The sequence below is a fragment of the Chelonoidis abingdonii genome, chromosome 21 (assembly GCF_003597395.2).
Source record: "Chelonoidis abingdonii isolate Lonesome George chromosome 21, CheloAbing_2.0, whole genome shotgun sequence".
Taxonomy (NCBI): Eukaryota; Metazoa; Chordata; order Testudines; family Testudinidae; genus Chelonoidis; species Chelonoidis abingdonii.
Window position 1 is genome coordinate 8,655,727 of NC_133789.1, and position 20,537 is coordinate 8,676,263.

The 20,537-nt window shown below is 41.6% G+C and overlaps 1 protein-coding gene across 4 annotated transcripts in view; it reads right to left on the reverse strand.

Annotated features, from left to right (window-relative positions):
• DDX42 (DEAD-box helicase 42) overlaps positions 1 to 20,537 on the reverse strand; it is a 36,305-nt gene that overhangs the window by 14,728 nt on the left and 1,040 nt on the right. The window contains exons 2-12 of one of the 4 annotated variants that reach the window (XM_075059716.1): positions 19,585 to 19,684; positions 18,155 to 18,250; positions 17,215 to 17,451; positions 15,343 to 15,493; positions 11,867 to 11,928; positions 10,480 to 10,516; positions 8,291 to 8,440; positions 7,530 to 7,634; positions 5,906 to 6,025; positions 4,476 to 4,652; positions 1,602 to 1,730 (exon numbers count right to left, since the gene is read on the reverse strand). In XM_075059716.1, the coding sequence (XP_074915817.1) occupies positions 1,602 to 1,730; positions 4,476 to 4,652; positions 5,906 to 6,025; positions 7,530 to 7,634; positions 8,291 to 8,440; positions 10,480 to 10,516; positions 11,867 to 11,928; positions 15,343 to 15,493; positions 17,215 to 17,451; positions 18,155 to 18,162 (1,176 nt within the window). In that variant the 5' untranslated portion in view covers positions 18,163 to 18,250; positions 19,585 to 19,684. The remainder of the gene's footprint in view (positions 1 to 1,601; positions 1,731 to 4,475; positions 4,653 to 5,905; positions 6,026 to 7,529; positions 7,635 to 8,290; positions 8,441 to 10,479; positions 10,517 to 11,866; positions 11,929 to 15,342; positions 15,494 to 17,214; positions 17,452 to 18,154; positions 18,251 to 19,584; positions 19,685 to 20,537) is intronic. The other 3 variants (XM_032791590.2, XM_032791589.2, XM_075059717.1) reach the window with 3 other exon arrangements.

The following is a 20,537-nucleotide window of genomic DNA, read 5'->3' on the forward strand; positions in this document are numbered from 1 at the left end:
TCCTATTGTGTGGCCAGGGAGGTTGAAGTGTTCTCCTACAGGTTTTTGTATATTGCCATTCCTAATATCTGATTTGTGTCCATTTATTCTTTTCCGTAGAGACTGTCCAGTCTGGCCAATGTACATAGCAGAGGGGCATTGCTGGCATATGATGGTATATATATCACATTGGTGGACATGCAGGTGAATGCATCTGACGAAGTGGGTATTCACCCACGAAAACTCATGCTCCAAAACGTCTGTTAGTCTATAAGGTGCCACAGGATTCTTTGCTGCTTTTACAGAAGAGTTCAGATGGCTCAGCACAGTGAAACAGACATTATCAAATTTGGACATTAGGTGGATATTTGAAGCATATGCAAGAAAGACTTCAGAAAACCTTGAGAAAATGGGCCCAATTCTGAACTCACTGACACCAGTGAGAAGATCATAATAGGCTTTGTTTGGATACAAACAAAGTAATGGAAATAAAATGGAGAGGAACAAAATAGTTCTCTTTGGCGGCAATACGAAAGTGCTCCCTCCAGTATATCAGTACTTTTCACACTCTAGTTTTAAATGACTCAAATGAAGTGATTTCCACCATTTCCACAATCTAACAGATCTCCCAGGTCGGAAATGTTCCCTGATACTCCACTGACAATTACCTTTGCTTAGCTGCATCGCTTTAGACTTAGTTATAACACCTTGGATCACTGTAAAGTACATTTCTACTCTTCTTACTTTTCAAATTGTAGACATGTAGTTTTATTTGATTAGATAGATATCTGCACAAACTCACACTTAAAAGTACCAGAGGGTCAAATACCCTATGCTTTTCCTCAATAACTGGTCCAGAAATTTTTCATGTATTGCTTTCACTCGGGTTGTCCATAACAGATAATCACTTGCATTTCCTTCAGTTTATCTTTTCTCATTTTACGCAGAGATTTCACTAATACTGATCTTCATTATTAAAATGAAATCATTGGACTTGTGAATATTTTAGACATATGCCCCCCCAATTTCTTCCTTCACAGGAATCGGTGTAAACTATGTGGTGGGAACGCTGCTCAAGTTCTGCCCACAGTTACAAAATAGCTGTCTGTTTCTAATTGATCGGCAGTGAATCCAAGTTAACAATGGGGCAACTTCAAATTACTATCATTAGATTTCAGAGTTAACACACAACCAAGATAATAATAGATTGTTCACGCTTTTCAGTATTATTGTTGCATGTTGTCTGCTGATTCAGGAACACAGCACTGGAGCTGGTCACTTTCAAAAGGTTTTCATCACAATCTCAAGGATAAGAAATCAAGTGCTGATGCCCAGCATGCCTCGTACTGACTCAATCTGACCTTGTTCTTTCTCATCTTTTCTACTTAGAGATTACCCCTCTCAAAGTTTCCAGATTCAACAATGATTTCAGCACGTTTGTTATAGCACCTCCTAAGCTGCTGGTAGTAAGGAAGGCTGCAGGGCTTGAATAGTTAATGAAAGAGTTCCCCATCAACGGGTTTAAAAAAAAAAATCTCAATTTCAATTTAAAAGAAAGCCAGGATCCTAAGCTCCGGTGCAGGCAAAAAAGAAAGATTCCATCACTGTTAAAATATACTTACTGGTGTGCAGACGACTATCTCTGCCCCTTCCTGTAGAGCTTTGGCTTGTTCCCACATACTTCCTCCTCCATACACTGCTACCGAGCGCAGGTTATACGCCTTACCAAAGCGTTTACATTCAGCATGGATCTGAAAGTTGCAAACAAAGCAAAGCACAGCTCAGATTAGAGACTCAAACAAAAGGTCTCTCATTCTTGGAAATATCAACTAATTCTTAAATCCCACCATCTCAAACTTGGGCCACGTCTATACTACGGGATAATATCGAATTAGCTAAAATCGGTTTTATAAAACTGATGATATAAATTCGATTTCATGCGGCCACACTAGGCACAGTAATTCGGCGTTGTGCATCCATGGTCTGAGGCTAACGTCGATTTCTGAAGCGTTGCATTGTGCGTAGCTCATCTGAGCATCCATAATTCCCGCATCTCCCCACCCTTGATGCTGGGTGAATACATTATGTACGGTGTTTGGGAAATGTCTCGTCATTCCTTCCTCTGGGAAATATATCAGCTGACAACTTTCCACGTTTTTCCCTGATGCCCTGGCAACCCCATAGCCGCAAACAGAGCCCGTTCAGTGTTTTTTTTATCTCGCACCGTATGGTACTGGATGCCCGGACAGAGCGGCGAACTCAGCGCTACCACAGCAGCTTTCACTTGCTTTTGAATCGTAGCAAGATGTACGCGCTTCTTCCGTCTACTGGCGGAGAATGCAATGATGATCTATCTCTCTCTCTGTACTGTCCCTGCTATCATGAGTGCCCCTGGCTGCAATCGCTGGAGCCAGCAAAAGCAAAACTGGTATGACTACTTGGGGACTATCATCCCTCCTATGGCTTTCAAAAATAGAGTCAGTCCTGCAGAATAAGGCGTTATAGGACCAGTGCATCAGAGCACAGATGCTCCGTGTCATATTCACAGGGGGTGCCGCCACAACCCCACCGTTGCTTCCTCCTCCCAACTTCTGGTACCGTGCAGTGTCTGGCCCATTGTTCATGATAATAAACGCGATAATAACACTGACATAGTATATAAAACTGCTTGGAGCGCTCCCGCCACGATGATAGTCAGGGCAGACATTGGGTGTGGGGAGGGAGCCCAGAGCTGCTGCTAGAAGTCCGACATACAGAATTTTCTTTACAGGAAGAGGGCTGACCCCAGTCTCTATATCGACCTGTGTAATAGTGGTCTGTCCTATCTCTGGAGTTAACCACGAATTGGCCTCGATGTCAACAGCTAGATATTCTGCGGACGGTTACTAGTCTATGCACCGATTTCGTACCAGGGAGGGGGAGGAAGGCAGCAGAACTGCTCTTCAGTGCGCGCATCCGTCTACAAGCACTTCGAATCACACAGTATTAAAGTAGTACAAGAAATGATTCTTCCCTTTTCTTCACAGTGGGGGGGGGCGGAAGAGAACTGGAGACTATCCTAACCATGCGACATGTGTTGAACCTAGCAGACATGGATCAGCACAAGAATGCAAACGTTTCAGAGAACTGCTGGTACTGTGGGATAGTGGTCCTCATGCCCATCCATTCATGACGTCCATCTGTGAGTTCTGGTCCCTGTACGCTTTCACCACGACTGTGTACTGAGATTTTTGTTCAACGCTTGATCCTTTCGTACAGCGGTCTTATAATAGATTTGTTCCATGACGCGATCAGGTCATGCTAGAGTCGTTTTGGCTTGGAGCTGCCTCCACCCCTGTGTAGAGCTCGCAGGGCAAAGGAATGTTATTCAAAAGTTCGCGGTTTTCTGTTACCTGCCTGCTGCATTCGATATCAGATTGCCTGTCACGAGCTGTCATGGGCATGCTGATACCCCCGGAGGCCAATACTTGCGATTTCGTCCCACTAACCGTAATCCAATATGTTAATATCGAATTTAGCGCTACTCCTCTCGTCGGGGCGGAGTACAGAAATCGATTTAAAGAGCCCTTTATATCGATATAAAGGGCATTGTAGTGTGGATGGGTACAGCGTTAAATTGATTTAACGCTCTTTAAATCGATTTAAACGCGTAGTGTAGACCAGGCCTTGGTCTTAACGTAACTCAAGGGAGCATATTACAAATCCTCAAGCTTGAATTCCGCTCTGAAATACATATGTGAAGCTCCCATTAACTTTACTTGAAAACCTATCCATGCATCCAGCTGCAGAATTTGGACCATAGCATTTATACAGAACTTTTCAACTTCAAATCATTTTACGAACATTAACTAACTTCAGCAATGCTCTTTTGAGGCATGTATTGCTACATTATATACTCAGCATTCAGGAACAACATAACTAACGTTATTATTAGTTATTATGACATTAGTAGTAGCAGCATTAGGGCATGTCAAGTATCAATAGGACACAATATAGGTCAGCATTGTACCAATCTGTAATTAACATACACAGGTTTTATAGATTTGAAGCCTGCTTCCTGGGGCTACTCACTCCAAAATAATGCAAACAAATATTTCCATGACAAGAAGAGTGCTGTCTAGATATGAGAGATGGGGATGGGGAGTCCAGATGCCCACGTTCTAGTCCTAGCTCTTTCATTCACTTGGGTGACCTCAAGCAAATCATTTTACCTCTTTACCTCCCTTTTACAGAAGGGGAAACAAGTATAATGCCAACCCACTTCATAGGTATATTAGATAATTAGTTAATATGTATAAAGTTGGTTGACATCCCAGGATGAAAGGAGTTACAAGTATAGAGCATTATCTTAAACTATAAACCAGGGCATTAACCAATAGTTCCATCTTCTTCAACAGATTATTGCAGTTTATCTGCTAACGTCTTTTGCACAGAGATCTGCCACGTTCTATAAGGAAACAGTGCTAACAAATATACTATGTATATTATGTACCTACCTGTTGGCAAAGCTCTCTGGTTGGGCACACGATCACTGCAATGGGACCATCCCCTGGCTCCAACTCCTTTTGATCCATGATGTGGATCAACATTGGCCAGATGAAGGCTGCGGTTTTCCCACTGCCAGTCTTAGCTATGCCAATCATGTCTCTGCCGCTTAATGCAACCGGAACACCCTGAAAATAAAAGCACATTCTAAACCTATGCGTCAACTAACACATAAATAGATTGATAAAACAGAGAGACTGAAAACCCATACAATCAAGATGACAAGATGGCAGAAGGGATTGGTAACAGGCTATAAACACTTCCATATGTAGGTTGCCAAGTTCAGGTCTGGATGAACTTGTTAGAAGACTGAAGTTATTAGCACTTCAGGGCTGTTTTGTGGCCTATGTGAAATAAGTGGCAAGGGTTCAGTATCGTACTCAGTGGATAAATATACATATCATAAACACAATTGAAATTCCTGTTGAATCTTAGCAGAGGAGTCAAGAGACTGAACAATTCTCTCTAGGGGATGTCCCCTCCCTTTTGGTCCAGATGTAGGCACACTGATGGTGTGGTGAAGAGAAGCTTTCACTGCTCCTGACCATACTGTACCAGTACTGAGCTGTGATGTACTCACTTTATCCTTAAGTGCTGCCAATCCAGCATTTTTCAGCAGCAGATATTTTTATCGCCGCAATATAAACTAACCTCACATACACCAACCTCTAAACACAGCAAAGTCTGAGGAATTTTATCAATGTTAGACATAACTTTAAAAAATCCCATATATTTACTGTGTTTCTTAAAATATAAAAAAATGCAGCTACAGCAAGGTTAGCTATAAGCTTACACTACTGAGTGAGATAGCCTCGCTCTCTTGTTCTAACTGGCTACATATGCAGAATCCCTTGCACATGCACTGCAATAGAGGTGGGCCCACTTCACTAAGGCAATGGAATACATCCCAATAGCCAAAAACCCAAAACAAAACCAAAAACCACTTCCCATGTAGCCTACCCATCTTATTCATGGTGCTAGTTAGGTGTGAACTGTTTCCTAGTATAAGGTTCTCAATGCACTGATCTTTGTTCATTTTGTGCAACACAACACAGTAAATATAAAAAGGGAACATCTAGCAGTGCCATATATTCCCCTGAGCAACAGGATAATGGCTCACACCTGCTACAAATCCTAGTGGGCGGGCCAATTAAAAAAAGAGACTGGACTTTATTTACAGTTGACATTTTAAAAAGTAGCAGGTAAACCTATTTTTTACAATAAGATTAAAGTAATTTGCATGGATCTACATGAATTATGCTTCAGGATTGCCTATATTAAGCCATCACAATTGCTCACAGCTTCATATGGACTAAGGGTCATTTTTGCCTACAATTCCTCTGCTTTTAATGCTAGAGGAATAGGAAGTAACAGTACTCACCTGACACTGTATAGGAGTGGGCTGGGTATACTCTGATTTCCGAATTTGATGCATAAGCTGTTCATCAAATCCAAAATGAGCAAAACTACTGCCAGGTCTGGGGGGAGCCGCACCAGAGACCTAGAAATAAAAAGATACATGTACAGTACAAAATAAAAACTTGGAATTGGAAAGAGAAAAGCAGAGAAGTCTTTACACAAAATTAAGATAACATATTTATATTAGAAGAAGACATTTTCATTTTGACAGAAATAAGGTTAACGCAGTGTAAATGCCGTAAGATACGAGTTTGGAGCATTTCAGACTACAGGAACATGAATAACAGCATACATCAAAGTTTTGTCTTGTAACTCTTCTAGGTAGATGTTGCAGGAGCAAACAGGAAGACTTCCTAAGTTTTCATTAACGTAGTCCATGGTATTGTCCACTGGGGGAGTTACAGTGCACTTTGGTTACACTTTGGTGGTACGCTGCTATTCACAGCCCCATAGTCCAGAACCAAGGGGCAGCATAGACAAGCCCTTAGGCTCACAAACCTGTGTGGTAGCTGGATAATATAACTTTTTTTTTTACAAATGGGGGAACTAATGAGAAAGAGAAGTTAAACAGTCTGCCTAACTCACACAGTGATTTACCTGGGACTCATATCCAGGCATTCTGACTCTCCGAGGTAGATCATCTCAGTTATTTTTTATTTACTGTAGAGGATAAAAAACTGCAGAAGTGGCCATATACAGCATGAAAAAGATTACTGCTCTGGATTCAACACAGTACTGTTATTGCATAATGAAGGAATGAGTCTGAACAATAAATTAAATTAGGTTTGAAATGGTCAATTGTATTTAATATTTTATCATTACAAAAAAAAATCTCAAAATAAATAACATGGAGCATCTGATTTCCAAAGGTGTCCCAGGATAAAGCACAAATGACAGAGGACTGATTCCCTTATCAAACATTACTATGGTTGCATTTCTCCATGGTGCAATACCTTAGTCTAATTCAGGAGAATGTGAATGTAGTACTTCTGTTTTTGTTTTTTTTCCTATGGCAAGCAAACTGCTTCCTTGGGAACCAGAGTTATTAAACTCCCTGATTTATAAACACAAAGCAACATCCCTAAACTTAACTATGCCACTAAAAAAGTGTGGAACTTCTGAAAATATATACAAATACATTTTACTTTATTCCTCTATGCATAGGTTGAGTGAGTTAGACAGAGCTTTAATGTTGTTAGATAAATGAGAAGGGTTTTGAATAATGTGTCTAGACAAATGGGCAAGCATGTTTTATATAAATGAAGGACAGTTTTTCTCATAGTTGCAGACATGTTCCATACCCATGCTGAGCACATACAAACCCTTTAGGAAATGTAAACTGTACTTGACATACATTGGCAATATTTTCAAATGTAACGGATGGTATTGGGTGTCCAACACAAGATGCCTCAAAGGGCCTTAACTTTCAGGAAATGCTGAGCACCTGCTCTCTGAAAATCAGACGGTGTCTCAACTGGTCTCAAAATCACTATCTCTTGTGAAAGTCTTGGGCATAATAACCACTAAAATAATCCCAAGGGGTGAAAGTGAGGGGTCCTGGGAGTATGGTCGTGTTTCCAGCTTACCCGTAGATTCAACTTATGTCGTAGTTCCACTATCTGCTGTGGGGTGAGACTGCTGATTTCTTCGTGCTCCTCGTAGAAGTTTTTCTCAAACGGAGGGTATTCAATCTGCAGGTTCAATTACTCAGTTAGTCTACGAGACAGGAATCCATTCTGTACACTGGATTTTGGCAGGAAGGTTTGTCCTTTTCTGAGCAAAGTCTTAATTATCCCTGAAGTTAGCCAACAGCTGGTCTGCGAGGATGATTGTTTATTTGAATTAATTTCAGTAAAGAGAACACTCTGTTGCACAGCAGTGAAATGCTGTCTACTATCATTGGCTGTACAAGAGAAGTTTGTTTCACAGCTAGTTTGCTTTTTCCAGCAGCCTTCTTCATACCACCTAAACTTCACTGAGTGGCTCGAGTCACACAGTGAAGTCTCGCTGGTGAGATGACAACACAGTCAACAATTTTTAACTGAGTTCATTCACGCTTCTTGACTCCACTACTGCCCTGGACATGGCTGACACTTATTGATCATTCTGTAAAATATGACCTTAATTTCTTACTACTCTTTTCCTTACCACTCTCACCTGTAACCCCCTAGTTCTGTTCTGCTCAATTTCCTCAAACAGATCAAGATTAATTTTATAATAACCATTAGCTAACTTAAACCCTTCAATCAGGTAGCTATTTTGAGGTGCTCCACAAATCTGGCTCATTAGGCTGAGGAATACAAAAATTCCTTAAGTTAAAACCCAGTAGGAGAAACTCCATCCTTACCTCTGAATGATCAATAGGTGGAAGAGGATCTATGACTTTTTTGGACGGTGCAATTGGATTCCCATCACTATCATATTCCAAGTTATCCTCTTCCTCTTCCGGGACCACACCAGCCATAGGGTTTTCTGCCATGTAGCGAAAATAAGCTTCCTGCAGCAAAACACATCAGTAAAATCATACACAAATACAACGGGGGAAATACTACTATATTTTTGCTTAACTGGTGCAGACATTAGATGGTCACTTGCTTTAACACCTACCACTGAAGGACAACATGTTCACTAGAACAGGTTCTTCTAGTAAACAGCAATAGCAGTAAAGTCCAGAGGAAAGAATCAGAAGAAATGAAGAAAGCTGCTGTAAGGTTCACTAAGTACCATAAAATGCTTTAAAAACTTTTTTCTTCTTCAAAAGACTGATTAAGAAATGTTTGTACCAAGAAATGTCATGTGTTATGCTTTATTAAATGGCATGGTCTATTCTTACATCCACAAAGACTACAGAACAAATGCTGCCGCCTTTTAAACATGGAAGTTTGAACAAAAAGTCACTGTATGTTCAATTTTTTTTTTCTAAACATCTCCCCCCAAAATGCCTCAAATGGTTATTTTTCACCCCTCCCACCATCCTCTGAGTGAGGAAAAGTTGTTTTGCTTCAACATACTAATGGACAGTCAACACTCCATTTCAGTGGGAAAGAAACAATTCCAAAAGAATCCTTCAAGAGAGGCACAAGTTGGAACCCACTGAAGGCACTGGAAGATCCCACTTTAGACATCTAACAAAGATGCACATCTGTAGAGATTCATTTAGCTCTCACTGTTAATCTGCAAACCAAAACATTCTCATGGGGAAATGGGTGTGTCATCTGATTTCTCAGCAAAGATTCAGGGCCAGATTTCCAAAGTCCAGTGCATGTACCTACGGGCAAATGTTTGCACTTGTCTAACTTTCGCATGTGCATTCACCAAGCCAATTAGCTGCTTAACTAACCATCTCTGCACATAATTTGCATAGTCTCAGCTATCTGCATGCATAAATTAGCTTCACTCAAATGTATACAGTTACAGCACTTTGGTGTGGTCCTACATTACTGAAACTAAAAGAACAGTTACTAACAAATCACAAAGTATCAAATAATTAGGATTACATGTCAAATAAATGAATAAAGTACATTTTGAAATGAAGTCTCTTCTCTTATTTATTATCTGTGTTAAGGCATGTCTACCAGTACACTTACTGCATGGCAAGCTAGGGTGTAAAACTGCAGTGGTCCCAACATGCTGCACACTAAGTGTCCACGTGGACCGCAGAGCATACTAGGAAACTTTCAGTACATACCAGCAGAGTTCACCCAGAGACTTAGTAAGCAGCATGCTGGTGTGCTGTTGATTCACACTCCAGTTTGCCGCACAGTAAGCACACGTGTAGACATGCCCTTATTGTACTGCCTCATTCAGGATTGGGGCCCTAATTGTGCATACAGAGTAAAAATTGATCTCTGCCCTCAAAGAGCCACAAAATTTGGCTGACAAATGATCAGAGCAACTTCCCCTGGTTCCACTGTAGTTCTGTATTAGATGACTATGATCTAGATGGAAGAACAAACTGCCTCCAGGGATAGAAGCTTGCTACAGCAACTTGGCTGACCTAGCAGCTGTTGAGTGGGTAATGTTTCTGAGAAGACGGATCTCAGACAAATTTAAAAAGATTTGGTCTAACTTTCTAGAAACCTTTCATTTATTCCTAACAGATGTAAACCGAGACATCACTCTCCTCTCCCTTCTCTGTCCCTCCCTTCCTTCCTCTCCCTCCCATTTTTTTTCCTTTCTGTTCTTCTCTTGTTTGGGGAGGGGGGAAAACAGGGGTGTGGAACCAATATAAATAAAAGATATTACTACAACCAGTTTAGATGAGGCCCAGAGATACTGAAAACTGTGTGTATTTTAAACTATATCAGCTGAAAGATCCTCTCACATACAAGTTAAGGAACTGTGAGATTTTTCTCCCAATATTTTTTATTTCTTTTCTAAAGCATCTGGAAAGGCAGGGACAACAGGGAAACGAGTAGACTCTCTTGATAAATACCATTTGAAACAAACTTGGAAGTTTAAGTTTTGCTTGTACCTAAGTAGTTCGATTTAGGGGGGGAGGGATAAAACAGATAGAAAGACTGCATAGGAACTCACTTGGTCATCTTCCTCTTCAATGTCATCTCGAATACCCCTGGAAAAACAAGCGGAGAAACAAACTTCCCTGCAAATGTTCCACATACCCAGCTCTGTATTGTCACTTGATTAGTGCTGAGCTCCATACTTTAGTGGAAGACACAACACTAACAATATCAAGCAGCAATTAAATCAGTGTATAATCCCAACCCACAGGAGTTTTCATAATACATAAACCTGCACAAGTTTCATTTTACTTCCACTAGCATGGCTGAAGATAAAGAATTCTTTGATGTGGATTCTACTGTGAAAGTTTTTAAAAAGTGAGCATTTTGGTTTAAGTTCCTGGCATTACCAATAGATTTTATTACAAGCCCATAATTAGAGAGGGACAGGAACCAGGAAGTCTGAATCCAGTTCAGAGCTTCCCCAAAGTCGGTGGTGGTTTGGATCCAGTGTTCCGTTTCAGGCCTATGAACAGCCTGATCAACGCCATGCAATACAAACTATATTAACATATTTGATGTTCACATCAAGTATCAATGGTATCTAGTTATTTCACCTGATCAAGACAGACAGGCAAGCTTCCTCCTTGTAAATCTGCTTCTGAGATCAAAATATCTCAACTGTGGGGAGCAGTATGTGGCACTGCTCTTAACTCCTGAACTAGGTTTGGAAGAATCTCAGTATTTATTGCAAGGTTTTGTTTATTTCTAAATTTGTCTGTGCTGCAATGGTTCTTTCACCAGATGATCCCAAACGAGCCATCTATTCTAATAAATATGGTTTCAGACAAAACCAAACATTCCTAATCACTGGGGAGCAAATAGCTTCATCTGGGCCAGTCTGGCAAGCTAGTAGCAATGCAATGCATTGCCATGCAGGGATCTAAGTTTAATACCTCATTCCGTAGGTTTGCATGGCCTGGGATTGCTGGGCAAAGAGTATCTGAATCACACTTGGGAACAATGTACTTTGGATATTGCTCAGGGCGGCAGTGACTGGCTTGTTAGGGAGCTATACCCAGTTTTCCTTGGCTTGTGTAGGGGCACAGATGGTTGCTGCAGCGTATGGACTTTAAGTGCAAGGAGGGAAGGAAAGTCGTCAGTGATCCTTCTCAAATAAAAAAAAAGCCTAGTTTGTTTTCTTATAAGTGTATCTTCCAGTACGTTTTGTTTTGGAGTGCCTCAAAGGATTCTGCTCATCTATCATCTGATGCTATTTTACTGCACAAAACTTTAGTCACTGGAAGGGATTCTATGCTCTGGTTATTTACTGTATTTACATTACATGGCTCTAAAGAACCAATTAAGTTTAATGTAAAATAGAGAAGATGGTTTTTATAAGCCTTGAAATGCTCTAAACACCCTTACAAGGCAGGATCTGAGAGATACAGAAGAGAGCTTACTTTATATTCTTTCTTTCCTTGTCTTTCTCTTCAAGTCTCTTCATGTCTCGAGCTGCTTGATCCTAAGAGGACACAGAACTGTATCACAAAACAGCACAGATAAAGCTTGGAAAGGAAAATTCTTTATTGCAATGTTGTTTATACAAAGGGATGAATGACCTTGCAAAACATGATAATAGATCTGAAGGGGGGAAAAAAAAGTGAGTCATATTGTAATAGGACCAAAGTAATCACAGCTTGGGTGTTCTATCATGCTGCAGAAACAGCACCTTTGGGATTCAACAGTCTCTCATTCCATGTCCTATTATGCTAATCATATCATGCTACTGACTAATCCTTTGGAAGTTCCTAGGCCAACGTTTTCCCAACACTGTTCTTAGAAACATTTTTCTCCACACATTGGTCAGGAAAGCTGTGCTAGAACCCAGCTAGCACCAACTGTCTTTAAACATAATTGCATCTAGCAGAATTGATGCCAGGGGATAAATTGTTAAGATCAAAGTAACAAAAAAGCTTAAAATACTATCTTTATTACTTACAGTGAATGGTGTTGTACTGCCCTGTTAGACTTTTGGCGATGTTATAGTTCATCTGAAGGTTGAAGGCAATTTGGGTGAAAGTTATCATGAAATGATAGATTTCATGATTCTAAGGAAAGGGAGGAGAGGAGCAGAATAAAGACAATGACCTAAAAAAATCAGACGTTAAACTCAGATAATTGGTAGGTAAGGTCCCATGGGAACAAAATCTAAGGGAAAAAAGGAGTTCATGAGAGATGGCAGTTTCTCAGAGATAATATTAAAAGTGCAACACCAAGCTATGCTGATGCAAAGAAAAGACAGGAAGAATAGAAGGGAAAGATAGGAAGAAGGAAAGAAGCAGCCAATATGGCTCCAATCAGGAGCTCTTTAATGCCTGAAAATCAAAAAGGAATCCTACAAAAAGTGTGTTACGTGCCTGAGTGCTCTGCAAGGACGAGGCCCACACACACAGTGAGTTATTTGGCTTTAATGAAGGTAAAGTGACATATCTGCAACGGGGACCCTGGGCGTTGCTGTCACTTAGGCGGGGAACCCAGCACCGAAGCTCAGCTTGGCCTGGGTTGGAGTCCAAAGGCGGACCGGGAGCATACAGCTATATATACACAATACAAAAGCAACTCATACATATGCAAAAAGGGATTTCCCACAGGCTATGTCCGCCCTTTGGCCTACGGCCATACAAACTGGTTTCAACCAGTTAAAAGCAAGTTATAACTGGCATGCTGTGTCCTACAATGACCAGCCACTTAGCAAGCAGGGGCTTTTCACAAGGCCGCCGAGAAAGTGGAGACACCCTAGCTAGGCCGTGACACAGTCTTCCATAGTCCCCTACAAAGTGGAAACACAGACAAATTGCTAAGGAGGCATACAAAAGAACAGCATAAGCATGCAGGGACAAAATCAGAAAGGCTAAGGTACAAAAAGAATCACACCTAGATAAGGACATAAAGGCAATAAGAAGAGGTTCTATAACTACTTTAACAGCAAGAGAAGGATGAAGAAAAGCAGAGGTCTTCTACTTAAAGGGGAAGGAGAGCTAACAACTGGTAACATCAAGAAGGCTATGATGTTTAATACCTATTTTGCTTCAGTCTTCACTAAAGAGGTTAAAAGTGATCAGATACGTAACACAATTAATATTAACAAGGGGGACGGAATGGAAGCCAAAATAGGGAAAGAACAGGCTGAAGAATATTTGAATAAGTTAGCTCTATTTAAGTCAGCAGGAGCTGATGAAATTCATCCAAGGGTACTTAAGGAACTAGCTCAAGCTGTCTCAGAACCTATAGCAATTACTTTTGAAAACCCTTACAGGGCAGGCGAAATCCCAGAGGCTTGGAGAATGGCAAACATACTACCTATCCTTAAAAAGGGGAACAAAAGGACTAGGGACAGGATAGACCAGTCAGCCTAACTTCAATACCTGGAAAGATACTGGAACAAACTATTAAACAATTAATTTGCAAACACCGAGAGGATAATAGGGTTACAAATAACCACCAAGATAGATTTGTCAAGAACAAATCATGCCAAACCAACCTAATTTCCTTCTCTTTGACAATTACTGTCCTAGTGGATGGGGGCGGGGCTACAGACATGATGGCTTATTTTAATAAGGTTTTTGACACAGTCTCACATGATGTTCTCATAAGCAAAATCGGGAAATGTGGTCTAGATGAAATTACTATAAGGTGGGTACAAAACTGGCTGAAAGGCCGTACTCAAAGAGTAGTCATGAATGGTCCATTGTCAAATTGGGGGGACATATTTAGTGGGATCCTGTAGCGGTCTCTCCTCGGTTCAGCACTATTCAGCATTTTTATTAATGACTTATAAAATGCTCAGATGATAGCAAGCAGGAAGGGGTTGCTAACACTTTGGAGGACAGGTTCAGAATTCAGAATTACTCTGACAAATTGGAGAATTGGTCTGAATTCAACGAGATGATTTTCAATAAAGACAAGTGCAAAGAACTTAGGAAAGAAAGATCAAATGTACAAATACAAAATGGGAATAAACTGGCTAGGAGGTAGTGAAAAAGGCTCATATTATCCTGAGATGCATTAAGAGGAGTGTCATATATAAGACATGGAAGGTAACTGTCCCGCTCTACTCTGTGCTGGTGAGACCTCCGTTGGAGTACTGTGACTAGTTCTTGGCACAACACTTCAGGAAAGAGATTGACAAATTGGAGAGAATCCAGAAGAGAGCAACAAAAATGATAAAAGGTATAGAAAACATCACCTATGAGGAAAGATTCAAAAATACGGCATGTTTAGTCTTAGAAAATAAAATTGAGGGGGGACCTGGTAACAGTGTTCATATGTGCTAAGGGCTGTTACAGTGAGAACAGGAATGAACTGTTCTCCATGTCCACTGAAGGTAGGACAAGAAGTAATGCACTTAATCTGCTGCAAGAGAGATTTAGGTTAGATATTAGGAAAAACGTTCTAACTATAAGGGTAGTTAATCTCTGAAATAGGCCTCCAAGGGAGGTTGTGGAATCCCCATCACTGGAAGTTTCTAAGAACAGGTTGGACAAACACCTGCCAGGGATGATATGCTAGCTATACTTTTGACCTTCCTCAGTGCAGTGGGCTGGACTAGATGTCCTCTCAAGTTCCCTTCCAGACTTACATGTCTAGGATTCTTTTGGTAAATTTTTTTTTTTTTTTGGCTTTAGTCACTCTTAAATGGTTTTTATACATATTGGGATTTTTTTTTTTTTTTTAATTCTCATAAAGATAATAGACATGGACTCCGATATACCAAGTACGGCCTTATCCATGTCAACATGTAACAATATTATTGTAAAAGCACCTTGAAGAGTAGTAATATAACCCTTAACCTTTTGTATATTTATCTGTTTCCTGCTCTTGACCAGAGAGGAGCTTAACACCTAAATTCATAAAGACTTAATGAGCTGGGGCTTGCCTCCACTTCAGCCATGAATGCTTCCAAGGGATCATCTTCACTGTCAGAGTCTCCTGATTTGGAATTAAACTGCTGGCGAGTGGGGGAATTCTCTGCAGGAATGTATGGCAAATCAACATTGCTGGAATCTTCCTCTTCATCCTCAAAGTATCTGACAAATAAGAGAGAGTAGTTTATAGCACAGTAATGGGCCAAGTCAGCACATGGCTATAACAGGTCATGCAGTGGGTCTATTTGTTTGTAGAGTCCTTGGTCTGAGTCTCTATATAACTGACTGGAGTGAACAACATTTTGTACTCATCTAGTTTTTTCCATTAAAGGACGCTGAAGTGTGATACAGGTAGGAATGCATTAAGCTAGTAACTGAAGTAAGGCAAGCAGTTGTGGACAACTGTTCCTCTTCCCAAGCCCTCTCCAGAGTCAGGTGCTGCTACAGAGCACTATTCTTTCACCCTCCTCAAAGTGTGTATGGGACTATAAGAAGGGTTAGTAAGGAGGACAATGTTTTCAGGATGCTGACAACACCCAACTGTATCTTGTTAGACTTGGATGATGCTGGTCAGTCCCTCAGTCAGTGTCAAGCTGAGACTGAAGTATAGATGAAAGTGAGCTAGCTAAAACTGAGCACAAACAAGATAGGGCCAGAGGAAAGCAAGTGGAGATCCATCTATCCATCACTGTAGTGTCTGACAGCCTCACAATCTTTTTTAATATGTTTAAATATGCTCTACAGACAACAAACTGAGGCACAGAGATTAAATGCTTGCCTAAGGTCACATAGGAAGTCTGTGGCAGAGCAGGGAATTGAACCTGGGTCTCCAAAGTCCCAGACTAGTGCCCTAAGGAATGGACCATCTTCTCTCTTTATAGAAGAGGCAACTTCAGACCATTTGACAGAGGGAGTTATCTTGCTAGGGTTTGTAACATGAGGTGATTTCAGACTCCCAGTTGCTATCTGACAATCGCATTCCAGATGTATTCCAGTCAGTTTACCACCATGTGCATATGGCTAAGAAGTTGTGACTTTTCATTCTGGATGGAGACTTTGCCGCTGTTATTACCTCAAGATTAAACTACTGCGAGTGCTCACCATGGGGCCACACATTAAAACCACTGAGAGACTGCAGTAGGTACAGAACCTAGTGGGTCACTTACTGAGTGGGGCATCTTGCTGCGAATATGCGATAGCAGCACTGCAGGAACTGCACTGGCTGACTGGAATATTGGGCGCTGGTTATGACCTATAAAGCCCTACATGGCCTGGGACTGGCCTACTGGAGGGATCACCTCTCTCCCCATGCCATTCTGCCACAGCTGTAGTCAGCACGGATGGTCAAGTTGGATTCCCCTCATTATAAAAGAGAGGGGGCAGTTGGCAGGACATGGGAGCTCCAAGACTTTGGAACGTGGTCTCCCTGTTGGTCTAAAATAGCCTGAATCTGGTGACCTTTTGAACATGCTGCAAAAGACATGTTCAACTGGGCTTTTGGAGGTGGCTATGGGCATGCTTCCTACAATGATGAAAGGGTGGAAAGGAGTTTTTGTGGGTGGTCGGCCGGTTAAGTTCCTGTTGAAATGATTACTTAAAATGTACTGGGATTTTATTATATCCACTAATGATGTGTTACAGTGCCTAGATCCTTGAATAGGCATCTTGTTATTATTTTAAATCTAAATAATTAAAATAAGCTTCACAAACAACTCCCACAACATAAAGGGTATTATTCCCCTTTCACTGAGAAGAAAATCCAGGCTCAGAGAGTTTAAGCTATTTCTCTGCTTGTTAGTTTCCCTCAATGAAATTTGCTCCTTGAAACCTATCAAACAACCAAATCGAGAACAGGTTACACACAAAAAAGTAGCACAGCTTACGCATTCTCCTCATCGAAGTTTGCTCGCTTTGATCCAATTTTGTAGAAAGAAGGGAGCTGAGGCGGTGCTGACTTCTCAAACGCAGCTGAAGAGCCAGGTGTTCCAAAAGCACTATGGGACTGTGAAGGGAGTTTTGGTTCTTCTTTCTTTCCAGGGGCTATGGCAAATCCTCCAAAACCAAAGCCTCTTTTGGTGCCAGGTCCACCTTTGTTCCAGTTCATGATGTCACCAATATCTCTGTTAAGGTCAGAATACACCACTTAACATCCCCTCGGTTATAGTTTGCCAGACACAAAAGGCACAAATTCTTTTGACCATGGCTTCCTAAAGTCATCTGGAGATGGATGTTTGAGAAGATAACCTCAACTAGGATTTTGGCTTTGTTCCTCTACTGAAAATATTAATTTATTCACTTTGCATTAAAGAAAAATGAACAGGTTGCTGTCCAAAATATTACATCCCTCAAGAAGTTATATCAATCAAAACGTAATGTTACCAGGTTTACGGATAAAATAGTCTATCCCCCATTAACACAATGCTTAACAAACATTCCTGCCCTGTAGATTTTACAATCCAAGATAGACAAATAAACCCAAGGAGAGGACCCTGAACACAAGAACCTATGTGGAAGAAGTGGAAAGGTCAACTGAATAAATATTTTGCATTTCTATATGGTCCCATCCCTGAATGTTTTATAGCTTTGTAAATACTGCACAGCTGAAATCCAGCCACCTTTAGAGAGGAGGGCAATATACAATTAGCACATCGCAAACCACACAACCATAGGGGGAGGGGAAATGTTGGTCAAGAACAAAAAGTCAAGCCTCACTTCTTAAGAGGTGTGCTTAGGATATTTAAGATACACACAGAGTAGACAGCACCTCAGTTCCTGAGGTTGCATTTGAAAGACTCCCACCCAACCTGTTTGCACAGGACTCACTTTTCCATGTCAGCAGGATGAAGGGCTCAGTTGTTGATGCTGCTAGGATTTGACCCTGATTCCATGAAGTTTAGTGTTTTCCCAATGCTTGGGCAACTAAAGTCACAAGGCACAAAAAACAAAAACAAAAATAGGGCATGACGCACAGCCCTTTCAAGTGTGTCATAGTCAGAGAGCTCCTAGTTTACCGGTCTTATTAGACAACTCTCTGCATTCACTGGAATTCCTTCAATTAAATTAAAGTGCATAGCTAAGAGAAATAACCGGCAAATCTGAGAGTAAATTCTGTATACTATTTCCTACACAAAGCATTTACCAGTTTAGAATCTGCTCAACAAATCTAGAAGTCTAGAACATGGAGCTCACTAGTCATTTTTGGAAAAAATCATTCCTCTACTCTCCATGGTAGAGGCTTGACTCCAATATTCTGTTCTTCCCACTTGCACCAACACACGTCTCAAGCTTCAAACCTGCTGATATGTGACAAATGCCTAAATTGTGGAACACTTAGCTTTTGTTGCTTGTGCTGTACTTGATTAATTGAAATAGTTTTAAACTACTAAACCTGTTTGTAAGGATGTTTTCTCACTGTGTGAATAAAAGAAAACTGAAAAAGCATATATCAAGTACAATCAGAAACACACACTCTGGTGTTTGCAGAACGATCTGCTACACTTGATTATGAAGTCTACTCAAGTCTTTGCTATTGCTATTGATTTTTTGATGCAGATGAGGCTCAGACATCACAGTGACAAGCTGCAGTAGAAAACCCTACAGATAGACAGAGGTGTGTGTACATTTCCCCATTAACAACATTTTGGGAAAAGAGATGCTGAGGACCGCATCTTCTATGGAGGCCACCTTGCCTTTAAAAGCGGGAACACCACAGCAGTCTCCCCACTTCTCTTAACCATTAAATTTCCTAAATTTCCTAAACGAAGAGAGGCTGAAACTGTGTTCCCAGGGGATTATATGCTTTGAGGATTGGGAAGGGGACAGACGCTATGGCCTCCTAACTCCACAAGACCATTTTGCCTTGTGGAAGATCCTCTACTGCCTGGGTGGACACAGAATGGAATAGCAGCAGTATCCCCTGCCAGATCATTCTGCCTTGAAAAGACAGGAAGGAAGGAACACTGCAGCCTTCCCTCTCATGAATCATCCTAAATTTGAGGAAGGTGTGGGACGGGGTAGGCAACCTATGGCCCGGGTGCCGAAGGCGGCACGTGAGCTGATTTTCAGTGGCACTCACACTGCCTGGGTCCTGGCCATCAGTCCGGGGGACTCTGCATTTTAATTTAATTTTAAATGAAGCTTCTTAAATATTTTAAAAAACATTTACTTTACATACAACAATAGTTTAGTCATATATTATAGACTTATAAAAAGACCTTCTAAAAACATTAAAATGTATTACTGGCAAACCAAACCTTAAATTTGAGTGAATAAATGAAGACTTGGCACACCACTTCTGAAAGGTTGCCGACCCCTGGTGTAGGACAACAAACTGCACCCACCTGTTCTCCCCATCTCCCAGTCAGTGATGGTGTGTATATGGGGAAAGAAGAAAACCACACTTCAGTCTCCTTCCCCCAGAAATCACCCAATTGGCCATGGTGTCAAAAAAGAGAAGAGAACCACACTGCACCCCTCCACCTTCCCCCACTAAAGATCGCCCAGTCAGGTACTGGGTGTGTATGGGGGAGGGGGAATGGGATTGGGGAAAAAAGCAAAACTACCTTTGCAGCATCCTTTCCCACAGTGGGGAAAGCTACACGCATCACCTCTCTCCCCCATGATTCAAACTTGTGGGGCAAGTGAGTGAGAATATCCTGCATTCCCCTCACCCAAGCAATAGTGCTGCCCTGTATGGAGTTGGTTGGACATTGAGGATCAGATCGATGCTACTCCAGGGGAAGGGGGAACATTGTAGCTCAGTTTGGCATGATACATACTGCACTGGAGGAAGGGGGGCTGCTGTAGCTCAGTGTGGGGGTCAGATCCATACTGGACTAGGGGCAGAGACACTGTAGCTTGGTTTGGGGGTGTGATCCATGCCACCCTAGATGGAAGAGGGGCTATCCTGCTCGACTGGGGATGAGAACCACACCACCCTAGGTCAAGTAGGGGGGCGAGACTCACAATGCTGGGGGGGGCGGGGTCCTGTAGCTCGGTGTGTGGGGGTCAGACCTATGCTGCCCTGGGAAGAGGAGGGGGCCGCTGTAGCTTGTTGTGTGTGGGGACAAACCCACACTACCCTGGGGGGGAGGGAGCACCACTGTAGCTGGGTACGGGGTGGGGGAAACCTGCATTGCCCTGGAGGGGAACCAGCTGTAGCTCCATGTGGGCAGGTCAGACCCCCGCTGCGGGGGGGAGGGGGGGG